The following is a 16,257-nucleotide window of genomic DNA, read 5'->3' as shown; positions in this document are numbered from 1 at the left end:
ACCTGGAGATCCCTTGCTTCTTCATCTTTTAGTTCTACAAGCCATTTTTTTCTTCCTGAGACTCAGAAAGTCTTAGTCTGTACTTTCACCTTGTAATAATACACTACAGTACAGTGTACAAGAAAAAAAAATACCACTACTCTGTGAGTTCACTTACTCTATATAGGACAGCAGACAGAAAATTGGACTATTATCCCTAATTTGTCACCTGGAGAAAGCCACAAGCTGTCTTTTGTTGTCTGCTCTGTCCCTGATAAAAAGATTATGGGAGCCATGAACTCAAGTCATCAGCAGATGATTTTGATCCTAGGAAATAAGCTAAACATGAAGGAAGTCTATTCAGGCATGGAGCTCTATGGTGGCAGATGATGTTTTCAGCTCTGATTGTTCACCATTTTCTTGGTTTTTGTTAGGATGCTAGTCATAGCAGAGATCCGCTGTGTGTCCTTAATCTGGTACATCTGAAACTGAACAAACATTTAGGTGTTAAATGGAATGACATTCCTAATATCTTCACCACTGCAGCCATCACAAAACACGAAATGTTCTGAACAGGCCTGCACATATACAGCTGCTATCCCTATACAACAATTAGCTGCTGGTAACTCTTGAGCTGTGATGGACAACTTTGTCTGCATGCATCCCTGCACTTATTTCTGATTACTGAAAGCCAGTAAATAGCAGAAAAGGGGAGAGGTTCCTATCTGAGTAGTAAGGGCTCCCCAAGGTGGCTGATCTTAGGCTTTTTGACTTCCTTGGGCAAGATATTAAAATGTAGCTCATCCTCTTCCCTACATTGATCTCATGGGCCTCATAGCTTCTCCATACCTGTCCTGTCTATCCCTGTTGATCCCTGATGGAGCTCCCCCCCCCCCCCGGCACATATGCACATAATATATACACGCCTATATGATGCATAACCAACCTTTTCCTGCAGGGAGGTCCTGCACACCTGTTTTACTACATACCTATCAGTGTGCCTCCAGAACCCAATGGGATGCTACTGCAGTTTTGCCCACATGAGTTCACACTGTCCCAGTCTTACCAGCTTTGTCACTCAATCACCATGGAAATTTCTGGCCTGTTGCCTTGTAGTGCCTCCCTTTAACATCAAGTTTCTATCTTTTCTTCTTACAACTGTCAATTGCTATCGTAAGAAGCAGAAGCATGTGCTTCAAGGCAGTGCAATATGAAAAGAATTCTCCTTTCCTTCCCTGCTCCAGCAGAACTGCAGCCTCCTAAAACGTCTGAACAGGTTAGTCAGGAAATATCTCTGAGGGGTTTGGTTGGTCCTACTTCCCACTTCATTTTCTCATGGTCATGACCTCCAGGCCAATGTAATCACAACCACAACTTCTCATTTCAGTTCTAGACAGTCCACATGCAATCCTATACTGAGAGCATGTTGGATATAAAAGAATAAATTTATTCTTTATTCATTCAAATCATTTGTATCTGGCAAAACCTTGCAAGCCATTTAGAGAACCATCAAGGCAACTCATCATAAAATAGAAAACAATACACACACACACACACACACACACACACACACACACACACACACATATATACACACACCAATATAAAACAATATATCCACAATCTCACAGAAATATTAGAAAAGCAACTAAAAATATACAAACAAAGAGAAGGGCAGTTTTAAAATGTCAAAAATCCAAGGTGGATACATTAAAAAACAGAGCAGAGTCAAAAAAAAGACTTACTGCCCAATCCTACGGGCCTTTTACACCAGTGGGACTGGGACAAGTGTCCATGATACACCAATCTGCCCCAGGCTGCCTCAAACTCTCATGAGAATTCAGGTGGACCAGTGAACCAGCCAGCTGTGCCAGCCTCCACAGCATTGATTGCCAGGGCCACAGAGAACATCTAACATGAATTTCAGTTAACTGCAGATCCCTATGATAAATAACCTGCTTCTTGACACTGAAGAAAGACAACATAGCCTCTAGCCTCTGGGCTGCAAGCTGAGGCATGAAAGAGCTGTTAGTGTGGATGTGACTTCTAATTGTGTATGTTTTCCCTTCATACCCATATTTCAGTTAGTCACACTGTTAACTCTTCCCAGTAGCCTAAGGGATAGCTTGAATTACATGTCTTACAATGAAGCTAAGCCAAGTTAATTAAACCAATGAGATGTTTTGATAACTCATGTCATAACACTTCTTCAGGGAGTTATAGGCATCTAGATTTCAAATCTGGCACATTTTTATTTTTCAAGATATCTGTTTAGAAATAACTATGTTGAAATATGAGTTTAAAGAAAAAAACTTCATTCTCAATGTCAGGTCAAGTTTGTGAAATTTAGACTGTAAACATCTAATTGAATATTGGCTGATTAAAGGTTCAGGGTACAATCCTAGGAATGCTCAGAAATAAATTCTGTTGTGTTCAAATGGGCTTGCTTTCAGGAAAGTGTGGACAGGATTGCAGCCTCAAAGTCCAGTCCTTTCCAACTTTCCAACACCAATGCAGCCACAGTGCAGCCCTGAGATAAGGTAACAAACATTCCCTTTCCTTGAGGAGGCCTCAATGACTACTTCATCACTCTCAGATGCAGCACATACCCCATTGGCACAGCTTCATCAGCCCTGGAAAGTTGGATAGGACTGGGTCCTCAATCACCCAGTATGTTAAAACCTTGTATGGTAGTAGATGTTAGAGCAATCGGTCACCCAACGATTTGATAATCTGTTCAGAGTTGGCATCAGCACATGGCACCCTTGGCAAATGCTGGGGTCCCAAGACCATAAGAGGGTCCACTACCTCTGATACCTTCTACCTCTACTGGGCCCCAATCCTTACAGGTGTTCCTATTAGTGCCACTGTGGCTGGAGTGGGGATGCAATTTTAATTTTCCCATAGTGCCTCAACTTCCAACATAAAGTCACTCCAGAGCAATGCTATGTTAGGGAAACCAGAGTATTGTGGGAAATTAAAACAGCATCTCCACTCCAGTCATGGTAGATAAGAGTGCCAACCAGTGCCGCTGTTGTCACTGCTATCGCTGTTGCTTAGTAAGCCCCATGATGGTCATGGAAAAGAGAGGAGTGCTGCAGCTGTCACTTACTACCAGTAAGCCCAGCAGGTTGGAGATGACCACCACGGGGGAGCACAGGGTGCTTTATCAGGTGCCTCTTGAACATGAAGCCAACCCTACATGTATTAATTTCACATCGCATGGTGATGTGGTCACATCTGAAATTACTTCGTGTTCATATTTTTGTAAAAGAAAGCTTGCCCATGGTTAACTTATTACTAGCCACTTGAACTAGTTAATGGGTCACTTGTTAATGGGTCATCTAAATCAGTGATTTTCAACCTTTTTCGTCTCATGGCACACTGACAAGGTACTAAAATTGTCAAGGCACATCATTAGTTTTGGGACAATTGACAAGGCACACCTTGCTGTTGGTGGGGGGCTCATATCCCCAATGGTCCTATTAATAAATGACCCTCCACCAAACTTCCGCGGCACACCTGGGGACTATTGGCGGCACACCAGTGTGCCACAGTACAGTGGTTGAAAACGGCTGATCTAAATCAACCTTTAACCTTTAACCCTGGGAATCAAGGGGAATCAAGCCTTGATTTCATTCATAGGGCAGAACTGAATCTGAATCTCTGCTTGTAAATATCAGCTTACCTTATGCAGCAGCATATCAAAGAAGGCAGTATCCCAGTAGGCTTTCTCTTCTGCTGGGAAATGAAGTAAGGCTTTGAGGCCATTGTCCTTCTGCTGGTGCATGTTGTTTTCTCTTATGGCAAAATGGAACCTCAGGAAATGCTCAGGACTGCTAGCAAAAGTCTCCACTTTGGAGTACAAAGAGTTCAGGTCTAGCCCATCTCCCTGGAATAGATTTTGTTCTGGATACAAGAAATGCGGGAGATTTTTGGTCACCAAGCAGCAAAGCAGGATTACCAGAAGACGATACACTGACCCTTCTATATCCATCCAGTCTTCAGGGGAAGGGAAAAAGTGAGTGGCCCACAGCAACACCATCTAGAATGAGACATGAACAACTTTTAAAAGCAAAGTAGAACAGAAGTTTCAAATCTGTCATTGAAACATTTAACAAGAAAATGTGACCAGGCCTCCCTGCCAGCACTCCAACAGTACATGGCTTTGAGCGATGTTAGAGACAGTTTTACAACAACTGTAAGGCAGTCTCTGCTGGCAGAATGCTCAGTCTGCAGGTGGATTGACCTTATAGGATTGGGCAATATGAGAAGCAAGATAGAACACTGTGAGAGTTGTATGTATAAGAATACTGATACTATAAGTTCTTGTCTTGTACTGGGGCAGACCATTGGTCCGTCTACCTCAGAATCACTGACGCTGTTTGGCAGTGACTCTCCCGGCTTTCAGATAGGATTGTTTTCTCTGTCTGACGGGGAGGTGCTGGGGATTGAAACTGGGACTTTCTGCATGTAAAGCTCTTCTACTGGACCGTGGTCACTCCCCATATCAAAGCAACTCATGATGTTGAGGTCAATACAGACCAACCACAGAGCAGAATTGCAAACAAAGCAAAACAAAAATAAGATATAAATTGAAAATCTTTCTGGTTTGAACTGACTTCCTCCCAAGACTGATATGAGAACTAGCCAGAATTAAAAGGTGCAAAAGCTAATGAGGTAAAATGCCCACAAATCACATGAACATAAGAACAGCTCCACTGGATCAGGCCATAGGCCCATCTAGTCCAGTTTCCTGTATCTCACAGCAACCCCACCAAATTCCCCAGGGAGCACACCTGATAACAAGAGACCTGCATCCTGGTGCCCTCCCTTGCATCAGACATAGCCCATTTCTAAAATCAGGAGGTTGCACATATACATCATGGCTTATAACCAGTAATGGATTTTTCCTCCAGAAACTTGCCCAATCCGCTTTTAAAGGCATCCAGGCCAGATGCCGTCACCACATCCTGTGGCAAGGAGTTCCACAGACCGACCACACGCTGAGTAAAGAAATATTTTCTTTTGTCTGTCCTAACTCTCCCAACACTCAATTTTAGTGGATGTCCCCGGTTCTGGTGTTATGTGAGAGTGTAAAGAGCATCTCTCTATCCACTTTATCCTTCCCATGCATAATTTTGAATGTCTCAATCATGTCCCCCCTCAGATGTCTTTTTCTAGGCTGAAGAGGCCCAAACGCCATAGCCTTTCCTCATAAGGAGGTGCCCCAGCCCAGCAATCATCTTAGTCGCTCTCTTTTGCACCTTTTCCATTTCCAATGTATCCTTTTTGAGATGTGGCGACCAGAACTGGACACAATACTCCAGGTGTGGCCTTACCATAGATTTGTACAATGGCATTATAATATTAGCTGTTTTGTTCTCAATACCTTTTCTAATGATCCCAAGCATGGAATTGGCTTTCTTTACTGCCGCCGCACATTGGGTTGACACTTTCATCGACTTGTCCACCACCACCCCAAGATCTCTCTCCTGATCTGTCACAGATAGCTCAGAACCCATTAGCCTATATGTGAAGTTTTGATTTTTTGCCCCAATGTGCACGACATTACACTTACTGACATTGAAATGCATCTACCATTTTGCTGCCCATTCTGCCAGTTTGGAGAGATCCTTCTGGAGCTCCTCACAATCACTTCTAGTCTTCACCACTCAGAAAAGTTTGGTGTCATCTGCAAACCTGGCCACCTCACTGCTCAACCCTGTCTCCAGGTCATTTAAGAAGAGGTTGAAGAGCACTGGTCCCAGGACAGATCCTTGGGGCACATCGCTTTTCACCTCCCTCCATTGTGAAAATTGCCCATTGACACCCACTCTCTGTTTCCTGGTCTTCAACCAGTTCTCAATCCAGGAGAGGACTTGCCCTTTAATTCCCTGACTGTGGAGTTTTTTCAGTAGCCTTTGGTGAGGGACCGTGTTGAACGCCTTCTGAAAGTCCAGATATATAATGTCCACGGGTTCTCCCGCATCCACATGCCTATTGACCTTTTCAAAGAATTCTAAAAGTTTATGAGGCAAGACTTACCCTTACAGAAGCCATGCTGATTCTCCCTCAGCAAGGCTTGTTCGTCTATGTGTTTTGAGATTCTATCTTTGATGAGGCATTCCACCATCTTACCCGGTATAGATGTTAGGCTGACCGGCCTATAGTTTCCCAGGTCCCCCCTCTTTCCCTTTTTAAAGATTGGCGTGGCACCGTGGCCGTTTTGAGGGACACGTTGCATATTTTAGTCATATTCACATGGCATACCTCCAGGTTTGGAAAACACATTCTGCTGCTTCATGCTCTCTAATCTGGAGTGGAACTTGCCCAAAAATTGAAATATAAACCATCCAACAGCATAGGATCTTCTGCTGTTAGCATATTGAGACCCTTCTAAAAGTGCAAGTGTGACATTGCAGCAATACAAAAAACATACTGCACAGCCTTAACACAATATAACATGTGGAGCACTACAATGATGTTTTCCTACATTTTATTTTTTTCTTGTTCTGTTATTTTGTATTTTTATTTTTGTAAAACCTGAGGTAAAAAAAAATAAACCAGTACTCTAGTTTTTCATGAAACCAATGAGAGACAGAAGGAACATGGAACCGTATGCATTGTTTTAGAAGCTACTTAAAGAATCAAGTACAGTACAGTTGTGTGTCGCTTAACAAATCTTCCGCTTAACAACGGACCACATATACACCGTGGTCAAAGCACAACAAAGAAGCTCTTAATGAGGCAGTCAGGTCTCCCATAGCCTGCAACAGATTGTCTGTTTACACACCAAAGAGGCTCTTAATGCAAAGAAGAGGCAATCTATCTCCAGTAGCCTGTGCAGCCAGCTAGAGTCTGGCTGGGAGTGTCTGTTTACACAACAAAGGCACTAGATTGGGCTTAATGTTCACTTAATGACCTAATCGCATAACAAAAGGAATTGGAGAACATATCCCAGTTGTTAAGTGATACACACATGTACAGGAAATGACCTCACAACCCTGCCCCAGTGTTACTTAGTAGCAAGAATGGGGTTTTTTAAAATCGCCTGTTGGGCATAGCTGCAAAGTATAAAGCAGTTTTAGCTACAGTAATACAACAAACCACTGCTTTCCTGCAACAAAACCATTAAGAGAGTCACAGTTATAGGATTAGCAATCCAGAAAACCGTACCTTCAAGTGATGAAATGTGAGCCCTTTTTTCTTGCCTTCCTCTCTCCAGTGCTCATGGTTGACTTGGTCAAGGAGGCGGAGGCTGTCCAAACGATAACCTTTTAGGGTGCCCACAATTTGGACGAGCTTCAGGACTGAGCGATTAGTCGAGTACCTAACAAGAGCAAGGTGTCACTTCATATTTCTATTTACATACTTGATTGTGCTTCAGTATAGAGTCTCATTTTGCACTAATGGAATACAGTGTCAAAGCTCCCACTGATCCATACAGGCAGATTGTTGACACATGCCGACTATAATCTTAGCAAATTCACATGCCAAGCTGGTGCCCCTCTGAGCAGAGAACTTCAAGGGCTTATATAGGAACTGTGGGGATAACAGCTTTTTCTTTATTTTAAGGGACACATTATTTCAGAATGAACATGGAACATAAACACACAACACATAACACAGAAATCTCAGCCAGAAACAGTTACAGGTTTTTTTAAGTTCCTGAATGAGTTCCAAAGTGCACAGATTTGCCTGTAGCCAAGGTCTACAAAGGTCTACAAAGTTGGGCTAGGCACACAAGACTTTGTGTGTGTGTTTTATATAAATTACACAAAATTGAACTCCACATATTTGTTGAAGGTGTGCAGAACTTTGTGTCACTCCCACATCTGCAAATACCTTGAAAGATGTAACATGTAAATCAGTCAGAAATATGTTTAAACCCATACCCTCCTTTATTCTGTAATCATTTTCCTGACAGGTGTGTGGTCTGGATTGTGGGTGAGGCTATCCCACCCATTGTCTTTCATGTCTATTCAGGAAAAACCTTTGCCTCTTCTTAGAGCTAACTTTTCTGGGAGATACATCTTGTTCATACATTGAACAGAGATACTTATTGTGAAAAAAACCCTCAAGGTGTCTAACTGCAATTCATCTGCAACAGAAACACAGGGTTAAAAACAGTGAGTAAGCATCTTTATGAGGAAAGGGTATTATTTCTTATTTACAAGTTGAGTAATTTAATACATGAAGATTTTAATTTTGGTTTTTGCTTGCCAGTAAGCAGACTTTTAAACATTTGGATGCAAGGTTGCTTTCGATCACAAGATTGTAGCCTTGTGTTGTAATCTCCCAATGAGATTACAATGAGACTATAATGAGATTACAATGATTATAATGCATTGTAATCTCCCAATGAGACCTTCTGGCAAGATCTTACCCAAGCAGCTAGGATTAGCTGTTCATTCATCCACCACCCACCAGTTCATCTGTTTATAACAGTACTCAGTAGCATATATCTGATTTAAACTGCATAGCTATACCCAGGACCATTTTTCAAATTCTCCCTCCAAGGAACAGAAAGAAAGACCAATAGATATATAATCCTGTTCATTTATATATTGAAATACATAAAACCTTCTTCTGGCCCAGCTCTCTACTGACAATATCTTTGCAAGAGTCACAGCATTTTCCAGACTGAAGTGGGCTACTCTGTCAAATCCTCCACAGAGTGAAATGATGGAGAAAACCAGTATCTTAAGGTGAAGCACAAGGTATCTGGTGAGGGAGCAAATCAGAAAAAAAATATCTGCTATTTCCTTCTGCAACTATAGGCATGAACTTCCATTTTGAGAAGGAAGGACTGAGTTAGGGTTATATTTTGGTATCAGATGACATAAAGAACGAGGTCTGATGTAACTCTCATTCCAATAGAATGACCACACCTTTCCAAACAGAAATGGTTACATCTTGTACATTCCAGCATGAAAAGCATAGCAATTAAGATTTAAAATAGCAACTGCTTCATTTTTAACAACGTATATCATCTACCCAGGCTGTCATTCTCCTTGATTCCCACCCTCCAGAGACATTTATGAGCAAACAATGCTGGTGATCCTCATGTCTGAAGATGTCACCTAGGAAGCTATAGAGCAATCTTCTTGAACAGTTTCAAAGTAAAGGCTATCAAACATAGTTTAGGATGCTACAGTAACTAACATTGTTTGGTTGAATCCAAGTTACCACCGAATTATAGACACATTGAGTTATCTAGCAAAACCCTTATTCTTAACAGAATAGCCTTCAGCTGGAAAACTCTGACAGCACAATCCTATGCATATGTAAGTCCTGTTGTATCTTAGAAAAAACCTAGAACTTTTCAGAGTTATACCAAAAGGGAAAGAAGATTGGTAGAATTCATTGAACTCCTGCTTTCATTTAAAATGAAATATACTTCCAGCCCTCATGAGCACAGGCACAGAAGAAAGGTTTGTGCTAAGCAACATGGAATACACCTTCCAGTGGTCAGCATATAGGTCTTCCAGAAGTCTACCCCCTGCCTGCACAAGGAAAGTCCTTGATGCCCCACAAGTATACTGCTGAGGACACATTCAATCTCAGAGGTTCTAAAAGATGTACCCTTCTAAAACAGTGTCTTCCCCCAAGATAGCATCCAATGGGAACAGCTTAGTCACACGCTTACCTCCAATGATAGTAACTGGCAGGGATGTAGTCAGCCTCCTGAGCAATTTTCTTCATGCTGCCTTGTGGAAAACCTCTCTCTTGCCAACTGTTGAGTTTCAAAGCACCCTGCTTTCTCCTCATTACAGGGACAATGTTGAAGCAGATCATTTTCCAGCCACTGGACACCAGCAAAGGAAGGTTCATGTCATCTTCCTTTAGCCTCTCAGCCTGGAGTTCACCTGACAAATGAAAAGAACAAACGAATGAAAGCAATTACAATATCAGGATTGTAGATCTGCACACCTTCCTGTGCTTCTTCAGTCTCTTACTCCAGCCCTAGTCCTATGGATTCTTACATCCTCTGGGAATTAGCACTGATATTAGAACTGACAAAAAGTAACCAATGCACATCCATAGTAGTATAAATGGTAAATAGCATGATTTGCAAATTATATCTGTTAAAAAAAAAAATGTAGCATCCATGACTGCCAATTGGAATATGCCCTAAACATTGCCCAGCAAAATTCAATTTCAGCTAAGTCCCACTGAAATCAAAAGAAAAACACATTGCAACTCCAGTTCCTTGGCTTTGCTTTCAGTGGGACTTAACTGCAACTGGACTATTTTGCTGGACTGTGCCCCCTATCTATATAAACCCAAGGTTTTCTATGTAATCATTGTGCATTGCTGGCCACAAAATATCTGCCCCTCCCCTATTAAGCCAACTGCAAAACTCTCACTGATGTGTATCTGATGCTTTCCCCAGGCTTTGCTGCATGCTCTGGTGGTGGTGCTGGGACAATTGGGAGGGGAAAAGGGAATAATTTTCCCTTACCCCTCAGTAAGCCCTGTGACCACCAATGTGTTTCCTCAGACCCATCTCAGCTTTTTAGCTGGCACAACTCCAAGGAGACACCGGGGGTGTATTGGCCGCCACTGCAGGGGAAAGCATTGGGTTCAAGTCACCCCCTCCTACTTCCAAAACACCTCCACCCTCCTCTATTACATTATCTCCTGCTGACTTATTGGTGTTGGCCTTCTTCACATCACCATCATACACAGGGCCTCCATGGCATCTCCAGTGGCAGTCCAGAAGCATACAGTTATGAGTGTTTCCGGGTCACCAGAAGTGGGTACCACAGTTGAAATGCTAGCTCTGACAGCGATAGCACTGCATTGGATTGGATCCTGAGTCAAGGATTATACCTCATCACTGAAGTAGCTAACTTCTAAGCACTTTTTCCAAACAATGTTTTTCTAACCATCTTTTCACATTCTTTTCAACTTCCTAACTATCTGCAGTCCAGTCAACAACTTGACTCACCCATAATTACTGAATAAGTTGTTTACTTATTGTCTCTGCGTTTTAGTCAACGTATCCCCTCCCCGCTCCTTTCTGGGATTCTTTCTTTGAACTTTGTTTTGATTTCTTCTTATTCAGTATTCCCCTCTATTACATAATTTCTGAAAAGTGCACTTCCTGAAAATTGTGCCTCAAAGCACGCCTCAGAACCAAACAAATAGAACCAAAGGGAAAACAAGGAAATCGTATGATACAATATTAAAAGTGAAACATTGGTTCTTGTTACCACTTGTATCTCAGTATCTCTGCCTCTGTTTAATTGACAGGTTGCTAGGAAATTTTTACCAGCCTATTCATTTAACATTATTGCAACAACTTCAATTTGGCTCCTGTCATTTAGCTATTTGCGGAACAGCTTGTAGGCACAGGTTGTATACGTATTACATACACTATACCGTATTCTGGATGTCTGGGATGCCTAAAAACCAGAATGTCTAGATAATCGTGATTTAAGTGTAAAAAGGGCCACCTTTTCCAAATGCTCATACCAACAAGAAGTCAGGTTACAGAAGCAAGCCTTGCACAGCTGGATCTAAACTGCTAAGAAAGAATCTACCAATGATGGACATTCTGGGAGTGGAAAAATGGATTCACAGCCATTGAACGTCTGGCACCAATTCTGTTCTTCCCTGTCTTTCCCACTAGTACAGGATTTTATTTTATTTTATTACACTGGTAAGCTTCCAATTACACCCTCTACTATATTTCCTCAGAGTGCCTAAGCTCTGACATGAGAAATGGTGTTGTCATGCAGTCTGTGCTGGGTAGTAGAGATAACAGGAGAGAGCTGAATTTTGAATCTCTGCACACTCAGGTTGTGTAGTTCTTCTCAGTTCCTTTCCAGAAAGAGAAGGGTTATTTCTGAGATGTGATGAGAACAAAGGAAAGAGATTGAGAAGCGACTGAGAAGAAAAGGGATTTACAGTTACAGATTTACAATTAAAGTTGTTTTAATCAAAGCTAAATCACAAAACAGCCATGCAACAACTGAGCTGCAACAGGGATGGGGAGAAGGGCAGATCAGGACTAGAAAGGGGGCAGGTTAGGTGGCAGCTATGTTCTCCAAATCCAAACTTTCCTTTTTGGGCTCAATCCCCTGTCACAGGTCTGTGTGGACCTGTACCAGCAATATTGCTGGTGCAGGTCCATGAAGACCCACCAGGCTGGTGTGGGTTTATCCAGGGGCAAGGGAACAAATATTTTCTTGCCCTGAGGAGGTCTCCAGAGGCCAGAACTCCCCTATATAATACAATGAGTGCCACATTGGTACCACTGCATTGCCATGCAGGGAATTATGGTGGGTTGGGTTGTGAATAACATGGGGGACAAACATATGGGCATATAAATCCGTAATCAAGCAGAGCAGGTTTGGCAGGAGAAGTATAATCCAATCCAGCCCTCTGTCAAGCAGGCTTCCTTTCCCAAGTGCATATCTTGATATTCCCTTTTTCCTACCTCTGGGTCATGTCTGGGGAAAAGGTACAGCCAAGAACAAAGGTTGTATCAGGTCCAGAAAATCATGTCTGCTTCCTTGTATCAAACAAGAACACCTATCATTTTCTAGCAGATACAACGATAGATAATAATATATTGCCCTTCCTGCATTACCACAACGGGTAAAACCCTTAAATACATAGATATTGTCCCAGTATCCTGCAATAATGCCATATAATGTTCAAAACCCCATCACCACTCACATGGTCAAACTTGACTCCAGGGATTATGAAGAGTTCTGAACCTCAAAGCTCTGGGCCAGGTCATGAGGCTTGGCAATGCTATGTGCCCTTGATTCATTTTGTTGGAATTATTTCTTTGAATTCTTTCCTTCTTAAACATACACACCTGGACTGACACAATGAGACAACATGGCCATGGGGTGTAACGGCAGCAAAGAACAGACTGAAAAAAAACAGACAGATCAAGAGATCTGCTTGTGGCTCTGTGCAAGTAGAAACCTAGTCCAGGCTTTTGCTCTGATGAGAAAAGACTTACCAACAGGCCAGGACTCGTGGAACCACAAATTTGTGTGCATTTCCAAGGGGAGAATGTAGAGTCAGGCCTCCAGAAAAAAATATATTGTGAGTTTGGCTATCATGATAACTGAGAATAAGTAGCCAAGGACTGCCTGTTTGTTTGCCTGCCCTCCCACCCATGGGGATGTGTGTGTGTGTGTGTGTGTGTGTGTGTGTGCAAGGGCATTATGTGCACAGTGGTAGCATTCAGGCTGCAAGTCAGGCATTGTGAAGATATGCACTGTCTCTGAGTACAGTTATACAAGAGCCCATAATCAAGCAGCCTGCCCTATGCACTATGCCAGTGGTTCTCAAACTGTGGGTCGGGACCCACTTGGTGGGTCACGATCCGATTTCTGGTGGGTCGCGAGAAGCTGGTGGCAGCCATCTTGGAAGATGGCAAAAGACCTAGACAGTGCCATTTTGGAAGTGGGCAAAGCCTAGGCATCGCCATTTTAAGCTTCCCGGCATTGAGACGTAACTAAGAGTGGCTTGCACATGTGCAAAGAAAGCAGCGTGCCACTCTTCCCCAGAAAGCATGCTGCTGCATTCCATATGGACCTCCCTCTGCACTTGCAGGCTTCCCTCAGGGGGCCAATCGCAGAGTGCAGGCTTGAATTGCAGGCAAAGAAGGACCAGGAGAGATGTGGACAAGCTAGCCAGGTTTCTCTCCACCAATCTTTGTCAGCTTGGCTGCTTTGATGGGATGGGCTGCCTTGGGGTTGCAAGACAGAGCAACTCCCCCCCCCCCCCCCGCAGCTGGACTGGGCTGGAGAGTGTAGGCGGAGACCTGAACACAGGGCTTGGGTGAGTAGAGGCAGACCCCGGCGATCTCCCCTCTTGTGAGTCTGCCTTGAAAGCAGCATCGCCGCCACCCCAATGCCGTTCTCGTCCTCTGCATCACAACTTCTCTCCCTCTCTGAAATCACCTGGAAGCCACAATCCTTTCCTGCCCTGGCTAGCATGTCCTCTCTTTATATCTTTGCTGGGGTGAGGGGGGATCCCTGGTTGCCTGGCTGCCGAGAGAGCAGCCAGGGGAGGGGGAGTGAGGGCAAGCCTGGCATGTGGGGGGCGGGGAAGCACCCAGGGAGAGTGCTGCTCCCCCAGCTGCTTCTCTGATGTGCACCCTTCCCCTCTTCTTACTTTTCTCTTAGGCTGCAATTCTGTCTACCCTTACCTGGGAGTAAGCCCCATTGCCAATAATGGGAGTCAATTCTGAGTAGACATGCTTAGGCTTGGCGAGATGAGGGGAAGCATCCCTGCTTATCTTCCTTCTGAGGGGGATACTACTGTTGTTATTTCCTTTATTTACAAAAGCTCAAGCTACTTCTTGTATTGAGGTGCGTGAGTAGGGTGCACTTGTTTCTGGCTAGTGCTGAACACAGTATCAATAGCCACATCAATGTTGGTTAGTTTCAAGCACAGTACAAGAAATAGCTTGAGATTTTGTAAATAAAGACAGAAATAAAAACTGTGGTAATACTGGACAAAAGCTGTTATGCGGTTAGAGGACATTTTGCTTGTACAGGAAGGATCCCCCTCTCCAGTCCTACAGCATTCCGCCTTTTCCAGTACCACTACGGTGATTGTACGAGTGAGGGTGTGCACAGTTTGTTTATTTAACATTTTGTGCCTCGCCATGTCTTAAACAATTCAAGGCAGCTTGTGTCTGAGGAAAACACCCTTTGGGCACAAAACACATACTGAAGCCTCAATGCCAAATGCACCTACTTGGATGTTCCTTCTAAGGAAGCAAATTCAGAGTCGCACTGTGTATCTGTTCCAGATCCCAGAATGTATTAGTCTAAAGCAGTGTTTCTCCACATTTGTCCTCCGCCATTCCACCCACGTGGACCACCTATTCAAAGTACCACTGGAAGGAACTGGTGATGACCCAGTTACCTCTGGGTTGGGAGGCCAGTTGCAACATGACAAACACAGGTAAGAGGTTCAGGGCAGGTGGGATGGCTTTCTTGAGCTTGCAAAAAGCACACACTGGAGCTCTGCCCACTAAGCCGAGCCTCCTACTGCAGCTTGTCATGTTGCATTTGCAGACAAGCATCTGATGAATTTTCTAGCATACCTACAAAAATCATATATATTTTAGAACATATCTGAGGATATGTTAGATAACATACACAAGACACTACTAAGGTTGCAATTCCTATACACTTGTTCCTGGGAGTAAGCCCAATTCAACACAATGGAACTTACTTCTAACTGGACATGTTTGTGCCATAAAGTTATCTGTAGCAGCCCTCCTGTTGTAGCAGACCTCCTTTCATAGTTCTTTTCTTCTCTTTCCATCTATCCCATCCACATTCGCTCTCTCTCTCTCTCTCTGACACACACATGCTTCTGTTTCCCTCTTATACAATACCTGGCTTAATGAGTGACTGGCACTTGCAATGAACAATGGCAGCAACAACCAAATCTTTCAGAAGACAAAGGATCTTTCCTGGCACAACATGCCCACAGGATTCAGTACTTCCCACTGCACTGAATACATCTTCTTTGGTCCAGTTTTCCAGGTGAGATTCTTCTTTGGGTACCCCTAAACAGCAAGAGCCTGGCAGCTGGTTGTTCCCATGTGTCTCCTTTTCAGAGTCACTCTGTTCGCCTGAACACTCGTGCACTAAGAGAGCATCAGCATCAATGCTCAAGGGGACCTCCATGGTGACTTCATCCTCTGCAGCAGAAAGGGCAAATTCCAAGGCTTCCAAGTTTCTGGAGTAATCCACTATAAACCTTGGGTCCATGGCATTGACTCTCTCCAGTACAATGAGCAAAATGTTCTCTGCCTTCTGGAAATGCTCCACTCTCAGGCGCTCACGGGACTGAATCACCTGAAGATAGCTTTGCCAGTGAGGAACCTTTGAAGCCATGTTTAAAATGCAGCAGAGAAGAAACCCCTCCTGAGATCCTTTGTTATATAGGCTGACTTTGAAGCAGATAAAACATTGATGCAGTTGTTCACACAACAGACATACACATGCAAGTGGGAGGGGAAAAGTAAGGTATTGAAGGCTGGAACAGGGAGGAGCAGCATGGAGAATGAAATTCCATTGACGCATTAATAAGCCTAATGTTTTCCTGTAACATAGTTGATACAGTGCCAAGCTATTTTAGAACAATCATTGTCAAACTGGTAAGTTCAGATGAATCAACGGAGACATCCAGTTGTCTGATTACCTACTCTGATACTATGGAATCATCCCACCCAGAAAACTGGAAACACTGGGCTAGCTGGTATGACTCCACATGGTTTAC

General features: G+C 43.3%; 1 protein-coding gene across 1 annotated transcript; it reads right to left on the bottom strand.

Annotated features, from left to right (window-relative positions):
- Positions 1–374: 374 nt before the first annotated feature.
- MAB21L4 (mab-21 like 4) lies at positions 375–15,872 on the bottom strand. Its single transcript, XM_066622262.1, has 5 exons — positions 15,368–15,872; positions 9,632–9,851; positions 7,159–7,312; positions 3,668–4,024; positions 375–467 (listed from the first exon to the last, which is right to left on the bottom strand). The coding sequence occupies exons 1-5, from the start codon at positions 15,870–15,872 to the stop codon at positions 375–377; spliced, it is 1,329 nt and encodes a 442-aa protein (XP_066478359.1).
- Positions 15,873–16,257: the final 385 nt, after the last annotated feature.

Source organism: Tiliqua scincoides, chromosome 3, assembly GCF_035046505.1.
Source record: "Tiliqua scincoides isolate rTilSci1 chromosome 3, rTilSci1.hap2, whole genome shotgun sequence".
NCBI lineage: Eukaryota > Metazoa > Chordata > Lepidosauria > Squamata > Scincidae > Tiliqua > Tiliqua scincoides.
This window is presented reverse-complemented; position numbering and strand designations above follow the sequence as displayed.

What these genes read in the sequence shown, in the direction of transcription:
- MAB21L4 (XM_066622262.1), bottom strand. Translation starts at nt 15,872, where the DNA reads ATGGCTTCAAAGGTTCCTCACTGGCAAAGCTATCTTCAGGTGATTCAG. An exon ending in CCAGTCACTCATTAAGCCAG is followed by an intron (nt 9,852 to 15,367) that starts GTATTGTATAAG and finishes TTCATTTGTCAG; the next exon opens with GTGAACTCCAGGCTGAGAGG. An exon ending in GCCAGTTACTATCATTGGAG is followed by an intron (nt 7,313 to 9,631) that starts GTAAGCGTGTGA and finishes TGCTCTTGTTAG; the next exon opens with GTACTCGACTAATCGCTCAG.